The sequence below is a fragment of the Lissotriton vulgaris genome, chromosome 5 (genome assembly GCF_964263255.1).
Source record: "Lissotriton vulgaris chromosome 5, aLisVul1.2, whole genome shotgun sequence".
In the NCBI taxonomy this organism is placed as follows: Eukaryota; Metazoa; Chordata; class Amphibia; order Caudata; family Salamandridae; genus Lissotriton; species Lissotriton vulgaris.
In genome coordinates, this window is record NC_141693.1 from 1,368,993,495 (window position 1) to 1,369,019,670 (window position 26,176).

The window sequence follows — 26,176 nt, forward strand, 5'->3', positions numbered from 1 at the left end:
TATCCACGCTACTATGCTGGTCAAACTATTAAAAATGGTACATTATGCATTTAAGGCATTTATATAATCTTCATATCCATTCTTGTTTTCAAACTATAATTGTAATCCTGTATCCCAGTTGTAACATTTTAATGTTAGATAATAAGATTTTGCCTTTCCAGTGCTTTCCTTCCAGCCATTGACACATTTTTGAATGTATGTGCCTGGTTTTCAATCATTTAATTTGTTTGCCTCACTTGACTCAATTGATGTAATTCTTCTGAAGAGTAAACCTTCTGGTCAGTCTGCTAACAGTATCTGAACAATTTGGCACTTCCAGTTGCCATGTTTAACTTTAGGTGCATAGTTTGAAACTGCCATAGGGTATCTTTGTGGTATGAGCCAACGTCATACTCTCCCATTCTTCTAGAAGTCAGATTACAAGCAAAGTCTATATATAGGGACTTATTACAAGTTTGGCGGTCTGTGAACTGCAGTACCCGTGGTCGACCACAGCAAGCTCGGCGGTCCGACCACCGTATTACGAGTTGTGCATGTTGCTATTGTGAAGACCCTGGCTGAACCACTGGTACACCACAGATCTCCGTAGTCGCAGTTGGGGAAGAGCAGCAGCCACAGGGTGGTACAGAGGGGTTTAATCTGCTGTCTGTTTTGTGAGTTGACTTTCTGACGAGCCAGCATTGCTGGAGGGACCACCAGCTTCAAGTTGGAAGAACCAAACAATGTGGGGTGTGTACTCACCTTTTTCTTGTACTTTCCATCAGAGTTGAACATGGATCCCTTTCTTCAGGTTCCCCCCTTCACAGCAGCATCTTCACCCTAAGAATTTTTCCACATGTATCATGTACATGTGTGCATTCAACACATATACAGTTGAAATGTTCACACAGGCATCGATACGAATGGAAAACTAATCACCACAATCGCAAGGTCTCCACAGCCACATTGCCACCAATGGCAGCTCCTCCACTAAGGTGGAGGAGCGTTGCCCCACAAGAAAAATAAAATGATAATAGCAATATTATTGTTACTTTATTTTTCACTATTGTGGTACACTCAGTGGCGGCTCCTCGAGGGAGTGCTGTTGGACGTTGGTGCAGGGTGGGGGGTAGTAAACTCTGGCATATGACCGAACCGAGTTAAGTACATAATTAAATAAATAAAACAAATTACATTGCACGCGCTACACCACCAATTGGTTTGCACAAGCGCAATGTAATTTGTTTTATTTATTTATTTATATGCTTTACTCGGTTCAGCTGTATGCCGGAGTTTACTATATCCCTGCGCCGCCCAACTGCCCCGCAACACTCCCTCAAGGAACTGCCACTGGGTGCACTGTGAAGGCGTGGCGGGACTGTGCTGACCACAGAGCGGGGGGAGTAGAGAACACACTCTAAAATGTGCATGACTGCTTGTTGGGCCGTCTTGGCCCAGCCAAACAGCCATGCACACTTTGCACGCTCCCCACCAGGCTGCATTACACAGCCTGGTGAGGTACATGCAAAGCCTCCACGTCCACATCGGAGCGCCGAAACACGGCATTGCAGCTTTGTGATTGGCTTAGGGGAGGAAGCCTGGGGGCTTTCTGTTCCTGCATGTGTCGAAGACGGAGAGGTCGGGGAAGAGCCAGCCGCTGTGAGGGGAAGTGGGTATTTCTTTTTTTCCCTCCCTTTTCTCTTTTTAAAACCATCCCCCACCCTGCCTTCCACTACTCCTCGCTAGCAGCTGCTAATGACCGCAATGGGTGTGTAAAGTCATAATACGGTGGTCTGAAGACTGCCATCGCAGTAGTCTGCAGGTGGACATGGTATTCTTCTGGCAGTCGGACCACCAAACTTGTAATCAGGCCAGTAATCTCCAAAAGTAGTTATCTAAGATGTAATCAGTAAAATGCACCATCACTTAAAAATTAAAAGACTGAACAATAATGTACCTGATCAGACTCTAACCAGAATCCTCTTCAAATAGATTCAAAATGAAATTTCATTTTCTTTCAATTATAATGCAGGAATCTCGCATTGTTTACCAGTTTCACTATAACAACTGGCCAGACCATGACGTGCCAACTACAATTGATCCCATTCTAGACATGATTAACGAAATTCGACTTCATCAAGAAGACGACAACATACCAATCTGCATACACTGCAGGTGAGTGCAAAAACGATATAAAAGCTGATTAGCACTAAAATGTAGTCATCACCATAAAACCTTTATTATATTAAAAGATTATTAATAACAAAAATACATAGATAGCAAGCTCCAGAACACTGAAAACAAATCTGTGCACTTGTGTTTACTAGGCAAATAATGCACAGGATTATATGAAATATAATTTATGATACCAGAGGAAATATTAGGAATTTTGACAAGCCAATTTTTTGTATAGTGTTTGTATTTTTTTCAGCATTTGAATGTACAATATTAACAAATACACATACTCATTCACACTCTGAGCCCAAAATTTGAATCCATATGTTCTAGACTTCAGTCCACATGACTCCATGTATAAAGTTTACCTACAAATGTCTGTAGTTGATAATTTGTTTGTCAATAGAAAAATATTTTCCCCATGGACTCTCCACGTCCTCTACACGCCCCCCTGTCTTTGGTGTATGTCATCCCCACTTTCTCCCAAGAAGTAGATTAACAGCTGCCCTCTCCAAGAGTGAATTTATGCCCTTATCTAAGGTGGCAATATGGCTACCAAATATTTGTGACTACTCATTTCCCTATCGTCTGTGCTCCCCATCCCATGCCTTTAGTTTTGAGTTGCCCCTCCCCTTGACCGCCATTTCCTTTAGGCTTTAGTAATCAGAACAGAAAGGCACCCATCAGTCTTTCTACTACACATATGACGTTAATATAAAGTAAGGCCTGGGCAAAATGTCAATTACGCCAGAGAAATTTCAGTAATTATGCAGTACATTTGTGAAGCAAAATTACCCAAATGACAAGATAACATCAGCTTGAGTAACTAAGAGAAATTTGGGGGTAAGAATCTTATTGCAGGAGCACAGAAACAATGAATTAGGAGAGAGCGAGCAGATGCTGGCTACTGCTATTCGTGTCCTGTAGCATTTTGTGCTATCTCTTGGCGCAACATGCATCCTCAGGCCCAGTTTGGATGCAAGGTCGCATCATGAACTAAGAAAATAGTGCAATATGCTGAACTACATTAATTTTGAAGTAATTATTTATTTATTTATTTATGAAATTTGGTAAAGCGCGAACAATTGCCCGAAGGCGTCTCGGCGCTATTATGAGAAATTACGCTAGAGAGAATTACGCCAGTTACGCCTACCCATGTATAAAGCCTCCCCTTCCCTCCCAGTGACCTGCTGCTCCCACTTTGCACCCATCTGAAGCTACTGGCGGACAAGAGCAACATTCTACGGAATGAAAGTAAGTTCATATATCCCCTTGCTCTCACTTACCCTTGTTATCTTGGATAGCACTTGGGCGGGGTAGCTCCGCGCTCATGGGCTGAACTAGGTTGGGGAGCGGAGAAATTCCTCTGCAGCGCACTATGTGAATTTTGAATCAGCAGTTCTATTTGTGCTTCTCACATTTTAATGAGTGCAGAAATACAAATAGGCAGGCACCGATTTTAAAAAACGTGCTATTTTCTTGAGAGAGTGTGGGTCTCTATCAAGGGAACCACTATAAATAGAGAGGTGCATTAAGAGCATTTTACGGGATGAGTAAAGCCAAAATAGAGCCTTTGAAATGTTCTAGGAAGTGGCACCATACTACCTCAGACTCTGACAGTGAGGAGAGAGTTCCCTTGTCTACAGGGGAATTAGAGCCTCTAATTAAAGAAGCTGTTAATACTGCCCTGTCGGAATCTCAAGATAACAGGCAACTACTGTCTGCTTCAGTACATGAGGACTATGAGGAAGGTTTAAAGGGGAAATATATTCAAGGGTTGAAAATTATGTAATCAAGAATGTATTACTAAAAGATATCAACAAAGTGCCTTTCTAAGATTTCTGTGAAAAAAATATCTTTTGGAAATTTTTGAAGAGTCTTTTCTTTTTTAAAAGTCTTTAAAAGAGTGTATTCTGCTGTGCATTTTACTATTCGAGTGGGCACATATGAAGTCTATGCCTCACAGGTTCTACTTAAATATTTCCAAACTCTGTTCAACTGTCTGAAGCAAAATTCAGATCCTACATAAATCCTTTCTAAAATGGAACCATTAGCTCAATTTCTATCTGACACATCATGCGGTTATTTCTAGTCTTCAGCAACAGGAGCCATTGCCTTGACTGGTGGTAGAAGCCCAATTAGACCGAAGCTTTGGAAACTGAAATCCTCACAATCAGGGTTTATAACTCATTTGCCGTTTCATTATCCTAATTAATTTGGGACAGAGCCTAAAGACTTTTATCTGGAAAAGAACTTCTGAAGCCCTCAGGAAATTCACTGCCCCTTTTGAGGTTTAATTTGACCTCAGTTCAACAACCCCAGCAAAATCCATAGCAATGACTATATGATTGAGAATGTGAGGATTGTGAAATTCGTCCCTCAGTGGAAAGCTTACATTCTGGACATGTAGGTATTTTCAGTTGTAAAGAATGGCTATGACACATATTTCCTGTCACCGCCTCCAAGGGGTTTGAACAAAATATCAAATAACAAATATTTTGCAACATAAATATTGTGTCAAGAATTTTGTGTTGTAAAAATTATCAGTGGCAGAAATATCGAAGGTAAGAATATAGTTTTAAGTGTTGTTTTGTTATATCGTTGTCAAAAATATTGTTTATTTAAATATCGTCATTTTTTGTATTAATGTGTGTAGTTGAATTATATATTCATTTAGATAAGAATTGTGTAAGATTTCATTTTAAAAATCTTTCATATTTATTTAAAATACAGGAACGGGATATTGGGTTTTTAACGAAAAAGCGTGGAGATTTTTTAGAAATTGTAAATTGTAAATTATTTGCATTTATTTGTTTAAGTTATGATTCATAAATGCATTATTGTTTATGTTTAATAATTGCAATACATTTGCAATGTATTTTTAAAGTTTGAAATATTTTACATTTAAATGAAGATCATTTATTAGAAATTAGAAAATGTGTTGATTTTTATGTACATAATGTTAAATGTATTTATTTGTGATAATCTAATTGAAATATTTATTTACAGGTATTATTATTAATTTCTATATAATAAATATATATTTGTATATACTTGTAATAATATTTCATATAAAATTATTCTTTAAAGGAAAATGTGATATGCCTTTAATGAAGAAATGCTATATTTGTAGGTTTTTCTATAAATTATTCAATGATAAGTTTTTTAAATTACGTATTAATATTTGTTTATTATTTGTTGATTTGTTGCACAGTTAAAATTTTGATTTGTTATTAAATAAGTATATAATGTACACTCATAAAAAATCATTAGTAAATATTAATATGTATTATAAATTATAATTTTCTGCTCCTATTTTGTTTATTAATACTATTTATATTTGGGCTATATGGTAATTATTTTTCATTTTTATTGTTTAAATATTAAATAAACATTTATTAGTGCAAAATGTTAATTTTATGGATTGTTAAACAATTACTTTATAAGTTTTACTAGCAGCCCGCCCCAACGTTGTCCGGGGGGCAATGAGGCTTCAGGGCCAACCATACGCCCAGGCCCCGGCACGCCCCGGCCCCCGTCCGCCCCGACATTGTCCATGTGCCAGAGCCACCTCCCACCCCCGTCCCCCTCCCGCCCCGACATTTTCCGTGTCCCTTTGCGCAGCCCGCCCCGATGTTGTCCAGGGGCAATGAGGCTTCAGGGCCAACCGCCCGCCCAGGCCCCCGCCCGCCCCGGCCCTCGCCGGCCCCGGAATTGTCCATGTCCCGGAGCCACCTCCCGCCCCCGGCCCCCTCCCGCCCCAACATTTTACGTGTCCCTTTGCCTTACCTGAGCCGGCGCTCCTGACTTCACCGCCACTCCTCGCCGCTCATGTCCGCCGCTCCCCCTCGTCATCACGCATGTCGCGGCCAGCGCTACGTCGCAGCCAGCGCTACGTCGCGGCCGGCGCTACTTCCAGGGGACTACTTTTTTTTAAAGTTAAATTTTTAAACTTACGTTGAATTTTTATTTTATATAGCCTATGTCCATCTGCACACCCTGACATTTTCAACGCTGTATCGGGTGTGTGGATTGGCGCTGTGGTTCCCGAGTTTACCTGGCTCAAAGGTTTGTGTTCTCTCTTTATAATAGTAGTATAGATATAGATAATTGTATTCATATTTTTGTATATGAAACAATTATTCGTCATGATACTAAAAACTAACCGCAAATTTGTGGATGTGGCATTATTGTTAGGATCTTGCCTGTAGATGGGGGAGAGGACGCGCTCCTAAATTCAAAGAGTGGGTTCACGATATGGTATATTGTCAAGACCAGAGCAAAATACATGCGGAGACTCAACCCTTGTCCTCTAGACCTAAGGACATAAGGAGACTCCTACAGGCCTACCTGTTGCAACAGGAAGAAGCATCGGAGGAGACCGATAGTCCAGAGGCGGAAGGTCTGAATGGAATGGTTGAGAGCGGCGAGACTGAGTAGTGATTCATAGAGGGACTATGCATTGTACTGTTCCATGGCTATGTATGGGAAGTCTAACTCAGGGCGCTCTTTTATAGTTTACACTGTGCGGGGAATAGGTCTTGGACCGTGACGCTGGTGAGGGTTGGGGGGCCTTCTATATGCAATGCAAATTATGATAGTTGATTGTATTTTAATGACTGTATTACTGAATCCACTGACTGTATTGAGTATACACCACGATGCATTGATTTAATGGCTGTACCACACTGATGCATGTTCTAAATTGTGAAATTGTGTGATGTTCTACAAAAAATACCAAAAATAAAGATTTTAAAAAAAAAGAAAAAAAACAATTATTCGTCTTTTTTCTATAACTGTAATAATGTTGAAGAGTTTTACTGACACCCTTCTCAAAATACTTCAGATTGGAATGGGAATAGTAAGTGTTACCCCTTTAGTGTCCAACACATTCCCAAAAAATTGGTTTAGACTGGAGTGGGAATAATAAATGTAACCCTTTAGTGTCCATCACCTTGCTCAAAATACTGTACATGAGAGTGGGAATACTGAATGTAACTCCTGTAGTGTCCAACACCTTCCTTCAAATGTTGTACTTTAGAGTGGGAATATTAGATGTAACTCCTGTAGTGTTAAACACTTTCCCCCCAACTGGTTTAGACTGAAGTGGAAATGGTAACACCTTCCTCAAATGGTTTAGACTGGAGTGAGAATTGTAAATGTAACTCCTTTAGTGTTCAACACTTTCCCCAAAATAGTGTTGATTGGAGTGGGAATAGGAAATGCAACCCCTTTAGTGTCTAACATCTTCCTCAAAATGTTGTAGATTGGAGTGGGAATATAAAAGTAACTCCGTTAATGTAAAATATGTTATCCACATTTTCGTACATTGAAGTTACTATTTCAATTTTAATATACATGGCTATAGTTTATAATTTGTATTATTGTAAAGGCACATAACAAACTTTCTTTAATCTTTTTTATTGCATGCATTGCATGCATATGCAGATATTTTTTACTGCATATTTTTACATATAGTAAAACCATTTACATTGTTTTTTTAAACATATTAGTACTTTTTCCATAGCACCCAAAAATATATACAGAGGGGTGTACACTTTTCATTTTGTTTGCCATTTTTTTCAATTTTGTTTAATGTTTTTATTTGTAATTTAACAAAGTTATTTCACATACATTTATAAATATACAATTTAACATTTTTTACAACTGACATAAGTAGTACATAGTTTTGTTATACTTTTTAAACATGTTTTACATTTGTATTACAGTTTAGCATTTTTTTATGCATGTTATACCCATTTTTATAATTATTCCCCGATGCTTTCCATAGGAAAAGAGTATTTATTAATGTTCATATAGTGGCCATTTTTATTACCGCTTATTTATGTTTTTTAGGCTATTTGTCGGCCCTTTTTCAGAAGGAAAGTCACTGTAAGGTGCTGCTGTTTATGGGGGCCTGTAGAACCTTTTTTAAGGTTATTTTAGGGTTTTGGGGCTGAGAGGATTTAGGGAGTAGTAGTTAATATGTTGTTTTGTGTTTTTTGTTAAATTTAATAGTAGTTTTCACCTTTTAGTTTATTTTAATTTCTGTTAGGTATAGATTGTCTAGATTAGTGAGATATAAATTTTATATATCATATTTTGTTACATTATGGGGTCAATTCCGATTTGGGAAACAAATCCGTACGACAAATCGTATTCGTAGCCGTTTCCGTACGAATCGTACTAATCCGTCCGAATCACGTAGGACGATCCGTAGGTAAAAAATAAGTCTGAATCTTTGCGAACCGTACAAAAAACAAGGGAAAAAACTTACGAAACGGACCCTGAAAGAGAACCGTACAAATCGTAAACATGCTGTACGACCCGACAAGTACGATCCAGACCCGGGAAAAAGAATGAGCTGCGATTCGTAGGGAAAACTTTGCGTATGAGCAAGCCACAAAATCAAATACGAGACGAACCCCCCTGAACGAAACGCACGTGAACTCCGTAAAAACATCGCGTATGAGTGACCCACAAATTCTAATACGATACGAACCCCCCCTGAATGAAGCACACGCGAACCCTGTAAAAATGTCACGTATGAGCAACCCACAAAATCCAATACCATACGAACACCCCCTGAATGAAGCGCACATAAACCCTGTGAAACAGCACAAGGATGTAGAAAACGACTCGTACCGGGACAACGTCGCGTTGCACACACAAATAAACAGAAGCAAATACAAGTAAACGAGCCGTGCTGAACCACGCGGACAATGTAAAACAGCACAAGGAGGGTGAAAACGCACCCAAAAACACGTCTCCAATGTACAAACTATGGAAATGAATGTCCTGGCCAGATCCAAACAGGCAAACAGAGGAGCAAACTCAGAAACATAGTTTATATCACACTCACCAAAAATTCAAACTAAGCCCCACCCACAAATGGATCAATAAAAAGGGCCCACACACACAAACCATGATCCTTTGCAACAGACACAATTAGCAAGACACACTGACAATACACCACCAACTGCACACATCCACCTGCACACATACCCCCATTCCCATTCTGACCCACACGCCTCCTTCACATTCAGACCCACACACCCACATCCATACACACCATCACCCCACACCATGTCCGCACAGCTGTTTCGTGCATTGGTCAGACAGACCAGCATAGCAGAGAAAACACAGCTGTGGGAGAGTATAGTCAATAAGGTGAATGCTGTTGCACCAATCAGACGCACAAGGAAGGATTGCCAGGCCAGGTGGTATGATCTGCGGAGGATGATCAAGCGAAAGATGGACGAGGACTACTAACAGAGCCAGCACACTGGAGGTGGTGATCCCCGCAGACCAGTACAGTACCAGCCCTGGGAGGAGAAGGTGATGGCCCTGCTACCGCCGGTGGAAGTATATGGAATTGAAGTAGTCGTAGAGCCTGGTGAGTGCACAAACAACTAACATGGGGGTAATGGCATCCACACCCCAAGTGCAAAAAATGCCTGAACCAACCCCCAAGCGCTGACTGACCCACAACTACATCCAAAAACAAGGCTATTGCCACAAACATGTGTATGCCCCATTGAGAAAGTCATGCCATGCCATGCCCCATACTACAGGAAGCACAGACCCAAAAATGGACGTCCGGTATGCTGGGAGGGTGGGTGATACAAATGCATTGTGGGACTCAAATCAGACCCAATTGCATAGGAGTCCTCATGGGGGGGCAAGGGGGAACTTGCCCCCCCCTGGATCGCCAGTGCGTCTGGTGTGGGCCCAGTCAGGGCAGGGCCTAGTCCATCATGTTTTTGAAATGGTGACATTGTTCCAGGAGGCAGCCACCTCCATTGGGTGGGAAGGGTGCCAGGGGGTGGCCGAGAAGGGTGCAAGGCAGAGTGCGAGAAGGGTGTAAGGGTGAGGGGAGAATGGTGCAAGGCACAGGGGAAAAGGGTGCAAGGTAGAAAAGGGTTCAAGGCGGAGGTGGAGCAGGGTACAAGGGGGAGGGGCAGCAGGTTGCAAGGGGGAGGGGGAGAAGGGTGCAGAGGGAGGGGGAGAAAGATGCAAGGGGGAGGGCGAGAAGGGTGCAAGGCAGAGGGGAGAAGGATGCAAGGGGGAGTGCGAGAGGGGTGCAAGGCAGAGGGGAGAAGGGTGCAAGGTAGAAAAGGGTTCAAGGCAGAGGTGGAGCAGGCTACAAGGGGGAGGGGGAGAAGCGTGCAAGGCAGAGGTGGCGCAGGGTACAACGGGGAGGTGAAGTAGGGTGCAAGGGGGAGGAGGAGAAGGGTGCAAGGTGGAGGGGGAGAAGGGTGCAAGGGAGAGGGCAAGAAGGGTGCAAGGGGAGTGTGAGATGGGTGCAAGGCAGAGAGGAGAAGGGTGCAAGGTAGAAAAGGGTTCAAGGCGGAGGTGGAGCAGGGTACACAGGGAGGGGAAGAAATGTGCAAGGCGGAGGATGCGCAGGGTACAAGGGGGAGGGGGAGCAGTGTGCAAGGGGGAGGGAGAGAAGGGTGCAAAGGGGGGGGGAGAAGGGTGCAAGGCAGAGGGGAGAAGGGTACAAGGGGGAGTGCAAGAAGGGTGCAAGGTTGAAAAGGGTTCAAGGCGGAGGTGGAGCAGGGTACAAGAGGGAGGGGGAGAAGGGTGCAAGGGGGAGGTGGCACTGGGTACAAGGGGGAGGGGGAGCAGGGTGCAAGGGGGAGGGGGAAAAGTGTGCAAGGGGGAGGGGGAGAAGGGTGCAAGGCGAGAAGGGTGCAAGGGGAAGGTGAGAAGGGTGCAAGGGGGAGTGCAAGATGGGTGCAAGGCAGAGGAGAGAAGGGTGCAAAATAGAAAAGGGTTCAAGGCAGAGGTGAAGTAGGGTACAAGGGGGAGGGGGAGAAGGGTGCAAGGCAGAGGTGGCGCAAGGTACAACGGGGAGGTGAAGTAGGGTGCAAGGGGGAGGGGGAGAAGGGTGCAAGGTGGAGGGGGAGAAGGGTGCAAGGGGGAGGGCAAGAAGGGTGCAAGGGGAGTGTGAGATGGGTGCAAGGCAGAGAGGAGAAGGGTGCAAGGTAGAAAAGGGTTCAAGGCGGAGGTGGAGCAGGGTACACGGGGAGGGGAAGAAATGTGCAAGGCGGAGGATGTGCATGGTACAAGGGTGAGGGGGAGCAGTGTGCAAGGGGGAGGGAGAGAAGGGTGCAAAGGGGAGGGGGAGAAGGGTGCAAGGCAGAGGGGAGAAGGGTACAAGGGGGAGTGCAAGAAGGGTGCAAGGAAGAGGAGAGAAGGGTGCAAGGGGGAGGGGGAAAAGTGTGCAAGGGGAAGGGGAAGAAGGGTGCAAGGTGAGAAGGGTGCAAGGGGAAGGTGAGAAGGGTGCAAGGGGGAGTGCAAGAAGGGTGAATGGAAGAGGAGAGAAGGGTGCAAGGTAGAAAAGGGTTCAAGGCAGAGATGGAGTAGGGTACAAGGGGGAGGGGGAGAAGGGTGCAAGGGGGATGGGGCGAAGGGTGCAAGGGGGAGGTGGCACAGGGTACAAGGGGAGGGGGAGCAAGGTGCAAGGGGGAGGGGGAGAAGGGTGCAATGGGGGAAGGGTGTAAGGGGGAATGTGAGAAGGGTGCAAGGGGCAGGGTGAGAAGGGTGGAAGGGGGAGTGTGAGAAGGGTGCAAGGCAGGGGGAGAAGGGTGCAAGGGAGAAAAGGGTTCAAGGCAGAGGTGGAGCAGGCTAGAAGGGGGAGGGGGAGAAGCGTGCAAGGCGGAGGTGGGAGGTGGTGCAGGGTACAAGGGAAGGGGAGCAGGGTGCAAGGGGGAGGGGGAGAAGTGTGCAAGGGGGAGGGGCGAAGGGTGCAAGGGGGAGGGTGAGAAGGGTGCAAGGGGGAGGGGTAGAAGGGTGCAAGGGGAGTGCGAGAAGGGTACAAGGCACAGGGGAGAAGGGTGCAAGGTAGAAAAGCGTTCAAGGCAGAGGTGGAGCAGGGTACAAGGGGGAGGGGGAGGAGGGTGCAAGGGGGAGGGGGAGAAGGGTGCAAGGGGGAGGTGGCACAGGTTACAAGGGGGCGGGGGCAGGGTGCAAGGGGGAGGGGGAGAAGGGTACAAGGGGGGGAGGGTGCAAGAGGGAGGGCAAAAAGGGTGCAAGGGGGAGGGCAAGAAGGGTGCAAGGGAGTGCGAGAAGGGTGCAAGTTAGAAACGGGTTCAAGGCAGAGCCGGAGCAGGGTACAAGGGGAAGGGCGAGAAGAGTGCAAGGGGGAGGTGGCACAGGGTACAAGGGGGAGGGGGAGTAGAGTGTAGGGGGAGAGGGAGAAGTATGCAAGGGGGAGAGGGAGAAGGGAGCAAGGGGGAGGCAAGAAGGGTGCAAGGGGGAGTGCGAGAAGGGTGCAAGGCAGAGGGGAGAAGGGTGCAAGGTAGAAAAGGGTTCAAGGTGGAGGTGGAGCAGGGTACAAGGGGGAGGGGGAGAAGGGTGCAAGGGGAGGGGGAGAAGGGTGCGAGGCAGGGGGGAGAAGGGTGCAAGGTAGAAAAGGGTTCAAGGCGGAGGTGGAGCAGGCTACAAGGGGGAGGGGGAGAAGCGTGCAAGGCGGAGGTGGCGCAGGGTACAAGGGGGAGCAGGGTGCAAGGGGGAGAAGGAGAAGGGTGCAAGGTGGAGGGGGAGAAGGGTGCAAGGGGGAGGGGAGAAGGATGCAAGGGGGAGGTGGCGCAGGGTACAAGGGGGAAGGGGAGCAGGGTGCAAGGGAGAGGGGGAGAAGTGTGCAAGGGGGAGGGGGAGAAGGGTGCAAGGCAGAAGGGAGAAGGGTGCAAGGTAGAAGAGGGTTCAAGGTGGAGGTGGAGCAGGGTACAAGGGGGAGGGGGAGGGGGAGAAGGGTGCAAGGGGGAGGGGGAGAAGGGTGCAAGGCAGAGGGGAGAAGGGTGCAAGGTAGAAAATGGCTCAAGGCAGAGGTGGAGCAGGGTACAAGGGGGGAGCAGGGTGCAAGGGGGAGGGGGAGAAGGGTGCAAGGGGGAGGGGAGGGGGTGAAGGGTGCAAGGGGGAGGGGGAGAAGGGTACAAGGCAGAGGGGAGAAGGGTGTAAGGTAGAAAAGGGTTCAAGGGGGGTGGAGCAGGGTACAAGGGGGAGGGGGAGACGGGTGCAAGGGGGAGGGGGAGAAGGGTGCAAGGGGGAGGGGAATAGGATGCGAGAGGGAGGGGGAAACTGAGAGAGCGCAATTTGAATGAAAAGTATGTCCGTACCATATTTACAAGCCTGTAATGTAAAGTTAGAAGTTGTAATGTAAAGTTAGCACTGTAGCGTAAAGTTAGCACATGTGACTTAAGTAATAAGAAATGTATCTGTATTTACTCTAGAATGTGCATTAGAATTAGAAAGGCCCGTATATAGGTTGGGCTAATATAGAAATGTGAAAATGCTTAAGAACAGTAGAACGTGTTAAACGGAATTCATGTACGTATGTAATTAATTAAACGGAGAAAGAGATGAAATGTAAATTGAAGAAACGTGCAGACTACATAGCACTGTGTAAGAACGAGGGTATAACATTGTATTTTATGTAACATGGATTCGATATATTCAATGAGTTACTAATTCGATTATGTATATGTGTGTTAAAAGTCATACCGTATAGAAGAGTTTGTAGGAATTTTAGAATGGTGTGTTCATATGCTATTTTAACCTAACGGACCAAGGGTTCGCAAGAGAGTAGTCCACTGCATATAATTTAGTGGGCTCACAGGGATAGGGGGATAGCTTTGATCTGTACGTGCGAGCCAAGAGTCAAGGGTCTCGTTAAATTAAAGTGACAATGCTGGATGAAGTTTATGGCCTAGCGAGATAAGGGACGTTTGGAATTTGGGATCTTGTTTCGAAGTGTCTGTTTTCGAGGTGACAAGGGGGTTACAATCACAATTGTAATGAATAGAGCTCTGTTGAAGTGATAGACTTTGGTCTGGAGGTGTCAACTGGAATGTCATGGGGTTACCAGCACGAAGGAGACGGCGCCATGAGAAGCAAGGTCAACTTAACAGACGACTCGAAGAGACGAAACTATGGAAAAACCCAGAAGCAGGACTACGTGAAATGTGTACGTGGTGGGCGTCTCAAGGGGGCGTTCCACCCATACTGTGATTTTGTATTTAGGGACAGCACCCCGGGGAGAAGGCAGAGCAGATGGCCTGAGAAGAGCAGAGCAGAAGGGAGCAGTAGGCCGAGGACCCTTAGAGAGCGGATGGGTAGGCAGAAAGGGTACTGCTTCTCGACATAGGTTTCCATCAGAGATTAAGAGAGTTTGAACTTCTTTGGAAGTCAAACGGCTGACACCTTTTTAGGTAAAGAACTTGTTGAGTAGGGATGTCATCTAGCATAGAGTAGGGACAGATTTAACTTGTTTCATTCTTTTCTGTAAATGACGCATCATATCCATTTTGTGTCTATGCTATTCAATTTGCTGATTTTAGAATTGATTTTGATTGTTTTTGTTTGTAGACTGAGATTCTTTAGGGAATTTATGTTCCTTTTAGTACCTGTATACTTGTTGAATCTTATATTGAGAGGATTGTATCTGCAATTAACTTTGGGTTTATATTACATTTTTAAACTCTACCAGTCGTAAGTGGTTCTTCAGAGTTGCGTCAGTCTGTGGGGTTGATTTAACTTATGTGGGTTTGCCTTTTACTCAATGACAGTCAATAATCGATCCAAAATTGGATTGAATGAGATAGGTATCTAGGTGATCAGATAAGATATCAAAATCTCATTCCCCGCAGTTGGTAGCAGAGAAAGATGGTTGGCTTCTTGAGGAAGGCAACCTAGGTTAGGTCTAGATTACCCCAAGGCCCCTAGTCATCGACGACCAGAAGAAGAATCCCTGCCGAAGAAGGTGCTGACGGTGCGAGAGAGAAAAGCAGCAGAGTCGGTCGAGAGTGAGTATAAGGGTCATGCGTTGCCAGATTGCGGTTTTGTGTTGTACCTGTGTTGTAATGTCAAGCGGAGTTGAATGCCTGTAGTGTGATTGGGAGAAGGTTGTGAGCGCGCGCAACCTGGTGAAAATCTTAAGTTCAGGGAAGAGCTTAAGTGGTTCGGGTGTATCGAACATCCAGAGTAATTGTCTACCATTGTAAAGGAGGTCATGAGGTACCATTGATCGCCCGTTGGACCGAGATAGGGGGAATGTCAGAGTGAGTGTATGAGTAACGGACGCTGGTCGGACGTTTACTGTGTGTAAGTAACCTATCAGTTAAGGCGAGCGTCTGGACGTTAGGGAAAGACGTCTCGCCAGTTGAGGTGACAATTACAGTTAGACTGTGGACGTACAGTCAAGAAAAGTGATCGCTTGGTCGGAAGTAGTCATTTTTCGGTGTATGAATGAGACGCATGCAAGACCGCGAGACGAGCTGAGAAAGGAGGGGAACTGCTGCAGAGGGGACGAGTGACGTCAGCGTAGAGACGCGCTGGGATAGGCTGCTCAGAGAGAGCCACGCAGGGATTGGTGGTTCGCCATCGGGAAGTAAACAAGGAAGAGAAGGAAGGAAAATCGTAGATTCTTGAAAATGAAGTGTTTTAAACGTTTAAGGGCGATCTTTAAGAGAGATAGAGGGAACTCGTATGCAGGGTAGGTGTGGGCGGAAAATCCGTTTCGCTCGCGGATTTTGCGGATTTTCGGGAAATTCGCAATCCGCGAGATTCGCGAATCTCCCGCAAAATCCGCAAATCCGCGAGCAGCGGATTTTGCTCGCACTGCTCGCACTGTTCGCGTGAGTTCGCGGCTTCCCAGTACAACTTCGCGCCCCGCGAATAAGTGCAAAATTGCAGAAATACGATCTAATCAAAACTGAAACTACTTACCAGGTTCAAAAGTTCAGGCTCATCATTAGTAGCCATTTCCTGTAGTGCTTGCTGAGGGGCCCCTCCAGAGTTCAGTTGCCAGTTGCAACTATTATGTGACCCTGCTCTGAACCTCAGAATAGTTACACATATGCCACAAAGGTCCAGAATTACAGCTAAGGGAGACAAGCAGGAGCCAGGCTGGCAGTTCAAATCCATTAATCAGCCCCTAATTCATTATTGTCAGTTGGGGCAGGGCAGGTGTTGTAACTAATTTTGCAACAATGAAAGCACTTAGCAAGTGCAAAAGTTCACTAATCAGGAAGCACTAAGGAAGCAGGTGCCAGCTAAAAAAATATTCTGTGACACATTAATCAGCCCCAAATTAATTCAGGTCACTTGAGGCAGGGAAGGTGTGCTTGCGTTGCCACAATAATGTACACTGACTGGACAACCAGAGGGTGCTGTGATGAAACAGAGGGTGGCATGGGTGGGCCAGAGGGTGGCATGAGTAGTCAGAGAGTGGCAGTGGTGACAGAGAGTGGCAGTGATAAAGAAGAGTGTCCCAAACAGGCTGGACACGTAGAAACAACAAGTTCGCGAAACTTGCGACCCGACAGGTAAGTTCGCAATTTGCGACATTGTACAAAACCCTCGCGAACTGGCAGAAACCCGCGCAAACACAAAAAAAAAAAATCCGCAAATTCGCGAGAATTCGCGGATTTTGCGGATTGCGAGTTCGCAAATCCGCAAAATTCGCGAACGCGAGATTCGCAAAATTCGCCCATGCTTAATGCAGGGGAAGAAGCCCCACCAGAAGGCACACCAGCTTATCATATGGCTGTGAATGTTGGGTTACACTCAATACTATGGATCTCCGAGTGGAGTAAGCTAACAGAAGGAAATGAGGAACTGACGTTCCCGAGATACGGGACGTTTAGGTTAGAAGCATTGAATCAGCTGAAAGCGGTAATGCTCGCAACGAGACCTCTACCGAGGCCAACACAGTTCGAAGCCCTCAATGCATGGTTCAGGGCGGCACACGACAGGAGCCTGAATAGGCGCCAAGAAAGAGTGAGACGATCGGTAAGAGCAGTGCAGGATGCTAAATGGGATGATGAAGCTAAAAAGTGGAGGGTGCAAAGAATAGAAGCAGACAAACTGTACCCAATGCTAGAGGCTACGGGAGAAAAGAAACCTCAAGAAGAGGATGAGGAGAGCGAGACGGAGGAGGATCTGATAGATAGGCTATTATTGGACAGACCACCTCCGTACAACAGAGAAGCCGAAAGTCCCGAACTACAGCAGGGGGACGGGGCTAGGAAGGGGGAATATAGACCGCTCCCCGTAACAGAGTGGGAACCCAAGAAAGGTGAGGAAGTACCTCAATCTAGTCCCGTACAGAGAGTAGTAGGAAGATTTGTGGTACAGAAGGTGCCAGAAACGGAATGTGCAAGGTCGTATCAACTGCCAGATGCTCTACAAGTACCTGTTACCATAGGTCCTATAGTGTCAATCTACAACCCAGAGGGAGCCCAGCAGGAGGAACAGGCACGGTGGGACAGGGAAAGGGCAGAGATGGAAAGTAGGAACAATACGATCAATTCCCAAAGGCAGTTGCTAGGACCAAGGAGTCGGAGTACCCCATTGGATCCAGTAACAGATCCCTGGGTAGAACAGGGGGGTCAGAGAGGACAGATGGATCTGAGGGGACCGAAACCGAAATCCTTTAAGGAGTTAAGAGAGTACTTGAAAGAATGGGATGCTGCCGTAGAGACTCAGAATAAAAGAATAGAAACAGAAACTGAATGGAGAGATCAAGATAACAGGATCCTCTCTCACTGCGGAGCTGGCGAGAGCAGTCCGGAGTGGGAGGGAGGGAGTCAAGGAAGCAAAGGAGATACTTGCCATACCATCGGTGGCAATAGACGAATGTGTGAAGACAAGAGTACAGGATGTGGGGGAGTGCCTCGCCCCATCCTTAGTGAGGGAGAACGAAGGACACAGGAGTACCGAGATAGGTACAGGTGCACTCACCATACCCCGGACGAAAATGTGCGACATTGGAGTCACAAGAGTATGGGGAGTCGCGAAAGGTCTCGCCATGCATCCAGTGATCACGGACGGGATTGCGGGAACATGGAGGGCCGTGAGGGACCTTATCGTTTATTGAGTGACACCAGACAGCAAGGGAGTTGCAGTGATTTAGAACAGAACGGAGGATCCTATCTTGCATCTAGAGAGACCGAGCCGAAAAGACAGAATGCAGTGATGGGGAATAGAACATTGTTCCACCATACCCCTAGGGAAGATGGGAAAGCTTGGGACCTAGAGAGGTGGGAACAAAGAGAAGCAAGAAGGACTCCTCATAACTCACCTGTGCCTAGACGAAGGACTCGTAGTGGGGGTGAGAGGGATGTGAACGGACCATTTAGGAGTGAGGTACTGAGGGCTGAGATAAAGGCAAAACGGCTCGATGTAACTAGTTTAAAATCAGATTTGGAGGAAATTATAGACGGCACATTGCCAATGGAAAGGATCGATCTGTATGAACAGGATGAAATACTGTTTATGGCTAAGGATGTTACTCGGAAAGCGAGGTCAGTTCATGAAAAATTATCTGAGTTGGCAACCAGGTATACGATAGACCTATCAAGAACAAAAGCTTTACAGGGTAACCACAGGCTAAATTGCACGGATCAGGATCTAGATGAGCGTAGGACGATCGGGCTGAAAATACACATAAAAGAACTGATCCTGAGTATCAGAATGTGGAGGGATTTGGACAAATGGGAGGAAAGATGGTCCAAGAGGGGAACCGTCAGAAGGAGCATACTTGCGGGGTCCCCGGAGGGAGGGCTAATGCGAATGGAAGCTTTCCCTTTGCGAGAAATCGCGAACGGAAACTACGTGCATGTGCCCTGGAGTAGGGGGGATCTAGCGGCATTTACCAATTCCTTCCCAAAGCTAAGGGAGAATCCCGTTGAATGGTACAAACAGGTAGAGAGGTTCGTGAAGATCTCTAAAGTGCTGTGGGTCGACTTGAACACCCTGTTTGATATTGTAGTACCCGGAGATTTGTGGACGGCATGCAAGCTTAGTGTTGAATGGCCCATTTCCGAACCGGATAGAGATGCCCAGACGAATGGGCCATCAGAGAAAGTCATGGAAAAGTACGAGAGGGTAATGGCATGGTTGAAAGAGAAGGTGCCGTTGCAGGACATAGACTGGGTTAAGATAGATCGAACCACTCAGGAACCTAAAGAGACTGTTCACGAGTACTATGAGAGATTGCTGAAAGCATTCAAACAGTACAGTGGATTGGACGTGATGGATCCTAAAGACATAGGACAGTTTGTGTCGAAGTTCGTCCTGGGATTGAGATCAGACATAAGCCTAATGATTCAACAGCATTTGATCTGTTGGCAAAACAAACCTTTAGATGAGATCTTGAGGTATGCGAGGTACTGTAGCGATGAAATAGATTCGAAAGCAAAGAAACTTAAGGAGAAGCTGATGTTGGTGCAGATGCAGTCAGCTGGAAAGGGTGGACAGCGGCAGCAGGGAACAGGAACCCTAGGGAAGAAACAGATTAATCAAAGCAGAGATGAGGAGGAAAAACCGAGACCTAGGGTAGATATCGCGACACTGAAAAAGACAACGAGGTGCCATCAGTGTAACGAGGTGGGACATTGGAGACGTGAGTGTCCCTATAATATCGAGACGGGGGAATTAGAACAGGAGGAGGATGAGGTTCAGAACAGCCTGGTAAAGGGAACAGCGGTCCCGAAGGGAAAGTTTATCAAAGGGGGGACTCAGACCCCTCGAGCTCAGTTCCCTCAACCGCCTCGCATTGCAAATGGAGGGAAAACCTATAGGCAACTGCCACTGTTCGTAGGAGGAGAAGAATGCTACTACGTTGATCCCCTTACGGGACAACGAGTGAATAGGGAAGAAGACTGTACCCTAGGGGCAGCCCTGGAGGTAGACCAGAGAGGACCATACGTGGAGGCTGAGGTGGCTGGATGTCCTACGACCTTTTTGGTGGATACGGGGGCCACTCGATCCACTTTGAGATCGGCGGTAGTCCCAGGTCTGCCAATGTCGGGAGAGACAATCCAGGTGGTAGGAGTCGCAAATAGGAGAATGACGAATCCTCTGACAGAACCGGTGTCGGTGAAAATAGGGAAATACAGTGATGAACACCAGTTTGTGATTTGTGATTCAAGCCCTGTGTGTCTGCTAGGAAGAGATCTGTTGTGTAAACTAAACTGCACCATATATTGCACACCTGAAGGAGTAGAAGTGCAGACTAACGACGATGATGCCGACTTTAAGGTTGTAAACTCACAGGGATGTGTGGAACTATACCCTACCTTAACGGTGGAGGAGCTTCCACCGGACTTGAAGGAGATGGTGTCAGCTGAGGTGTGGGATTTTACTGGAGAAGAAATAGGACTGATCAAGGGGGTAGAACCGGTAAAGATTATGGTAAAACCCAATGCCGACTATCCAAGAACACCACAATATAAGTTGACACCGGAGACGATTGCAGGAATAAAGCCTGTGATCGAATCCATGATTAAACAGGGAATATTGAAGGAGATCGTGGGAAGTCCATGTAACTCCCCGATTATGGGTTTGCAGAAGCCTAGTGGGAAATACAGAATAGTGCAGGATCTTCGAAAGATTAATAATATTGTTGTTTCATGTTGTCCAGTGGTACCGAATCCATCAGTGATATTGTTTCAGATACCGTTCCAAGCTGAATGGTTCACGGTGATAGACCTGTGCCAGGCTTTCTTTTCAATCCCCTTAGATGAGGAAAGCCAATATCTTTTCGCTTTTAAGCTGGAAAATCGCGTTTTAACATGGTGTCGTATTCCCCAGGGGTATACAGAAAGCCCATCGATTTTTAACCAGCTGCTGAAAGAAAAATCTTGAAAGTCTAGTACTGCCCATGAACTCGGTTCTGGTCCAGTACATAGACGACCTACTTGTGGCGTCAGAAACTGAGGAAGCTTGCAAAGTAGACACCATCACCTTACTAAAGCACTTGGCCGAGAACGGACACAAGGTGTCTCCAAGTAAATTGCAGTATTGTCTGACAGAAGTGCAATACTTGGGCCACAGGATTGAAAAGGGAAAACGGAAGGTGTCTCCAGACAGAATAGAGGCGATCATGAAAATGAGTGCGCCCAAAACACAAAGAGAAGTCAGGATGTTTCTAGGCATGGTCGGTTATTGTCGGCAGTGGATAGCCAACTTTTCACTGAAGGCAAAACTTTTACAAAAACTGACGCACAAGGGGGTGAGTGATCCGGTACCATGGGATAAAGATTGTTTGATGGCGTTTTTGCAGCTGAGGGAGGACTTGTGTCGTGCCCCGGCTTTGGGAATGCCTGATTACGAGAAACCGTTCTTGCTTTACTGCTGTGAAAGGGAAGGTTGTGCTTTGTCAGTTTTGGCCCAGATACACGGAAATGCCCGTAGATCAGTTGCATACTTTTCGCCTACCTTAGATCCAGTAGCCGCAGCGTTGCCCGGATGTCTCAAATCCGTTGCTGTACCGGGTGTCAGCATTGAAAGGTGTGAAAATGTGGTTATGGGACATCAGTTAGTGGTGTACGTACCGCATTCTGTGGAATTGTTAATGACTAGGACCAAGACTCAGCATCTGACGAATAGCAGGCTCACACGCTATGAGCAAGTCATATTGGCTGCTGAGAATGTGACCCTAAAAAGATGCTCTGTCTTGAATCCTGCTACTTTGATGCCACTTCCTAATGATATTGATGATGAAATTTGTACAGATCATGACTGCCTTGATGTGACTGAACTATGCACCAAACCAAGACCAGATATCGTAGATGAGCCATTGACCGACCCTGATGAAATATTCTTTGTTGATGGTTCATGCGTAAGAGACGATATCGGTCAGCTGAGAGCAGCATATGCAGTTTGTACCATTACTGGAGTAGTGGAAGCAGCCTGCCTGGAAGGAGTACACTCCGCTCAGGTAGCTGAAATCATTGCTTTGACCCGTGCCTGTTTGGCAGGCAATAAAATTCGAGTCACCATATACACCGATAGCCAGTATGGTTTCGGGGTAGTTCATGACTATGGGCAGTTGTGGTCTCAAAGAGGTTACATAACCTCCTCGGGTTCTCCCATTAGGAATGGAGAATTCGTGAGATTATTGTTAGAGGCATTACAAGGTCCAGCAGCTATAGCGGTTGTTAAATGTACCGCGCACACAAAAAACACAGATTTTGTGTCGCAAGGTAACCGATATGCAGATGAAGTCGCACGTTACTGTGCGGAACAGGGGTATTCTCTCACCAAGGTAGAAGTGGGGGGAATACAGGAAAGAACTGATTTGACTATGTTGTTAGAAACTGTAGACACGTGGGATGAACTGAAATGCGTCCAGGAGAATGCACCTGATTTTGAGAAAAAGGCATGGGAAACAGCTGGTTGTACCAAAAGTGAGATGGATTTTTGGATCTCTGCAGATGGGAGAGCAGTTTTACCAAACGAACTTGTTAGTCCAATGGCAAGGAGATTGCATGGACCAGCACACATAGGTAGAGATGCCATGGTGAGAGTATTCAGACAAACGTGGTACAATCCAAAGTTTAGAGTAGCGGCAGAAGCAGTATGTCAGCGTTGTGTGATCTGTCAGCAGCTAAACGTAGGAAAGAGAACACCAGTCACATTGAGCCACATAGGGAGGTCTGGGGGGCCTTTCAATAGAATGCAGCTGGATTTTATTGAAATGCCCAAGTGCAATCGCCTCAGATACGTCTTAGTGATTGTCTGTATATTTTCCAGATGGGTTGAGGCTTACCCTACACGTAGGTGCGACACACTTACAGTAGCAAAATTGTTGCTTAGAGAACTGATACCGAGGTTTGGGGTGCCGGCCTCTTTGGAATCGGACAGAGGAACACATTTCAACAGCGAAATAGTGAAGATGCTATGTTCAGCCTTAAGTATAGACCAGAAGCTCCACTGTAGTTATCGACCAGAAGCTTCGGGGATTGTAGAGCAAATCAACAGCACCATTAGATCCAGACTCGCCAAAGTTTGTTCATCGACGTCCTTGAGCTGGCCTGATGCACTTCCACTGGTTCTTATGAGTATACGTAGCACGCCAGATAGAAGGACAGGTCTCTCTCCACACGAGGTGCTAATGGGGAGAGCTATGAGACTGCCATCGGTTCCGACTGCAGCACTGTTGAACATCACAGACGATTTGATTCTGGACTATTGCAAGGGACTATCTGACGCCATTCATTCTGTGTCCCTCCAGGTCCAGGCTGCAGAGGTTCCATCAGCTCAAGACCTGTGCCATGACCTGTGTCCGGGGGACTGGGTCCTGGTGAAGAAACATGTCAGAAAGAACTGTCTAGATGTGCGCTGCCGTGGACCATTCCAAGTCATACTAGTTACGAACACTGCAGTAAAGTGTGGAGGCTTGCCCAACTGGATACACGCCTCACACACCCGAAGAGTTCCAGCACCTCTGGAAGAAACAGCTCCTCTCTCGGATGAAAATCCAGCGGAAAGCGGAGAAGCCACAGAGAGGGAAAGTCAAGCTGTAGAGGTGATCGAAGAGGCTGAGCCTGTGTCGGAACAGGCTGATGACGGTCAGGACACCAGTGAGACCGAAGTTGCCTCAGAAGAGGAAAGTAGCTGGGAGTTCGAGTCAGACACCGATCAAGCTGTAAGTGGTCAAGAAACGAGTCCAAGAACAAGGAGCAGGAGGACAAGGAATGGAGAAGCTAGTTGGCCGGAAAGAAGGAGAAGGTCAAGCTTGAGAGCAAATCCAGAGAGAACCCTTGTCCCGATCTCTGAAGATTCAGATCTAGACGAAGGAGCTACAGACTCAGGCTCTGAGAGTCCGAGAAGATCAAGGAGGGTACGTGTGCCCTGCAGAAGATACGCCACCCCTGAGTGGACCTATCTAGCAGCAGATGTCTTGGGGACAGAGATCTGGGAGAGTGAGAGAGGTGCAGGTGACCAATCTCGATCCAATTGTGACGGTGGAGATATGGATGTTGACGCCTGGAATAGAGACTGAGGGGTTACTGACCTTCACACTTCCCGTTCCCCTTTACCTAAGTCGGATCAAAGACCTGGTGCTGAATCGATTAGAGTTTCCAACTTTGGGTCATCCAATACCAGCACAGGAAGAAAAAGTCATTCGTTTAGAACTGTTGGAATATGCCGTTAGAGCTGCTGGTACTAGAATCATTGTAGATGCATAAAGACTTTGTGATTAAGCCATAAAGAAGAAGATAACCTAGCACCGAGTGGAAAGAAGAATAAAATTAGGGATTACATTTAGAGGACGGAGAAGGGTTAGGGTTGTCTGTTGCTGAAAATAAAGAGACTTTTTGTTGGTTGAGAGTGCTTCACAGACTGAGAAATCAAATAAAGCAAATAAAGACCTGAAAAAAGAGAGCCACGTTGTTTGATAACATGGAGACTGGCAACCCAAACCGAAAGGTCAAATGCATAATAGGCACACTAATAGCAGTAGTAATTTCTCTTATCATCACAGTAGTTACCATATCATACATAATAGGACATGCAAGTGAAAAGGAGACAACAGATGTAAAGCCTGTAACGACTTTGAAACCTGCTCTTGTTGGGAAGAAGGAGGAGAGCAATGAAATCCGTGAAAAGGCGTTACTGGCAGATGAAGCTCGTAGGTTACACGTAGACGAGTCGCAGGGAAATTTTAGATCAAACGCATATGCCAAGTTATTATACGAGTATATTGATGCCATGGGAGGCCAAAGATTGTTATGTTTGCATGCAATTGCCGGCTTCCGTAGATGAAGGCATCAGATATCATCATCTCCCACTGACATATGGGATAACATGTAGTTTGTTGCTCAGTATATTTTATGGTCGAGAAGGGTTTGAGTACTACTTTTCAAATTATGATTCGGTACTGCCTGAAGTCCCGAATTATAAACAAATGAATAAGTGGGACTATCACAAAAAGGAAGATAGATTAGCAAAATTCTTTCTTCCTTGGGATACGTTAGATACGTCATATGCACGCCGAAATAATCTGACTTGCAAAGTGTCAGAGATTGAGAAAAAATTCATTGGACAAGTTGATGACCGGTACAGGAGGCAGAAGATTCTAAAATTGTCAGGACAATGGAAAACAGATTGGACCGAAGAGGGAAAGGCACACAAAAGGAAGGGTAGCAATGGTCCAATAGCTTTGGATAGAACGCAGAAAGGAAAGTTATGTTTAACTCGAAGCAAGACATATTATGAGAGTGTATTTGTAGGTGAAGTTAGTTGCGAACATGCTTTCAGGTTAGAGTACTATACAAAAGATTTCATGAAAGGGATGCAAGCGATTCCTAATGTATATTTTGTATGTGGAAGAAATGCCTATGTAAAATTGCCTGACAATTGGTATGGTTCATGTTATTTGGCAATTGTCTTCCCCAAAATATATCATGCAAAGGATTTAGAGATCATAGAGGGAAAGGCTTCGACAAGAGGGAAAAGGGAAGTAGGAGATGTTGAGGTAGTTGGAGACGTATTTGGAGCTATGTTTCCTCTTTTAGGTTTGATACTTAATGATGTTAAGATCAGGAGACTAGCTACAGTTGTGGATAGACTGTCTGCTAGTACTGCAAGGTCATTGATGCTAGTAGAAGGAGAGATGCAGTCGATTAGGGCAATGGTCCTTCAGAACCGTCTTGCTTTAGATGTTCTGCTAGCAAAAGAGGGCGGAGTCTGTAAGGCTCTGAAGGTCCAGGAATGTTGTACTTACATTCCAGACAATTCAAAACCACTTGAGAAGGTTATACAGAACATTACTGAGATACATCAAGAAATCGAAGATTTGACAAAGATAAATGTTTGGGAAAAAGTAGGTCATGGAATGGGAAAAGTTGGAGGTTGGTTTGCCAATCTCGGTAAAAGCATTGTTTGGTACATCTTGAAACCTGTCTTAATAATTTTGATTTGCATAATCACATTGTGGGGTTTAGTGAGACTGTACAAATGGTATAGGTCAAACCGGTTGCAAAGGTCCATGAGAGAGCAAGAAAGGAGATTAGCTGCTTTGCAAGATCAGCAGTATAGAAGTTTGAGAGCTCTCGAGACGATAAAAAGAGGGAGCCTTGCAACTAGTTCTGTGTAAAGTAACATTCAAATTGAAGTATTTGTGATGACCCCTGGAGGTCATCAAAGGGGGGAACTGAGAGAGCGCAATTTGAATGAAAAGTATGTCCGTACCATATTTACAAGCCTGTAATGTAAAGTTAGAAGT

At 45.8% G+C, this 26,176-nt stretch overlaps 1 protein-coding gene across 2 annotated transcripts in view; it reads left to right on the forward strand.

The window, feature by feature from the left end:
* PTPN22 (protein tyrosine phosphatase non-receptor type 22) overlaps positions 1-26,176 on the forward strand; it is a 605,270-nt gene that overhangs the window by 291,306 nt on the left and 287,788 nt on the right. For both annotated transcript variants that reach the window (XM_086923320.1, XM_086923319.1), the window contains exon 8: positions 2,012-2,154. In XM_086923320.1, coding sequence (XP_086779446.1) covers positions 2,012-2,154 — 143 coding nt within the window. The remainder of the gene's footprint in view (positions 1-2,011; positions 2,155-26,176) is intronic.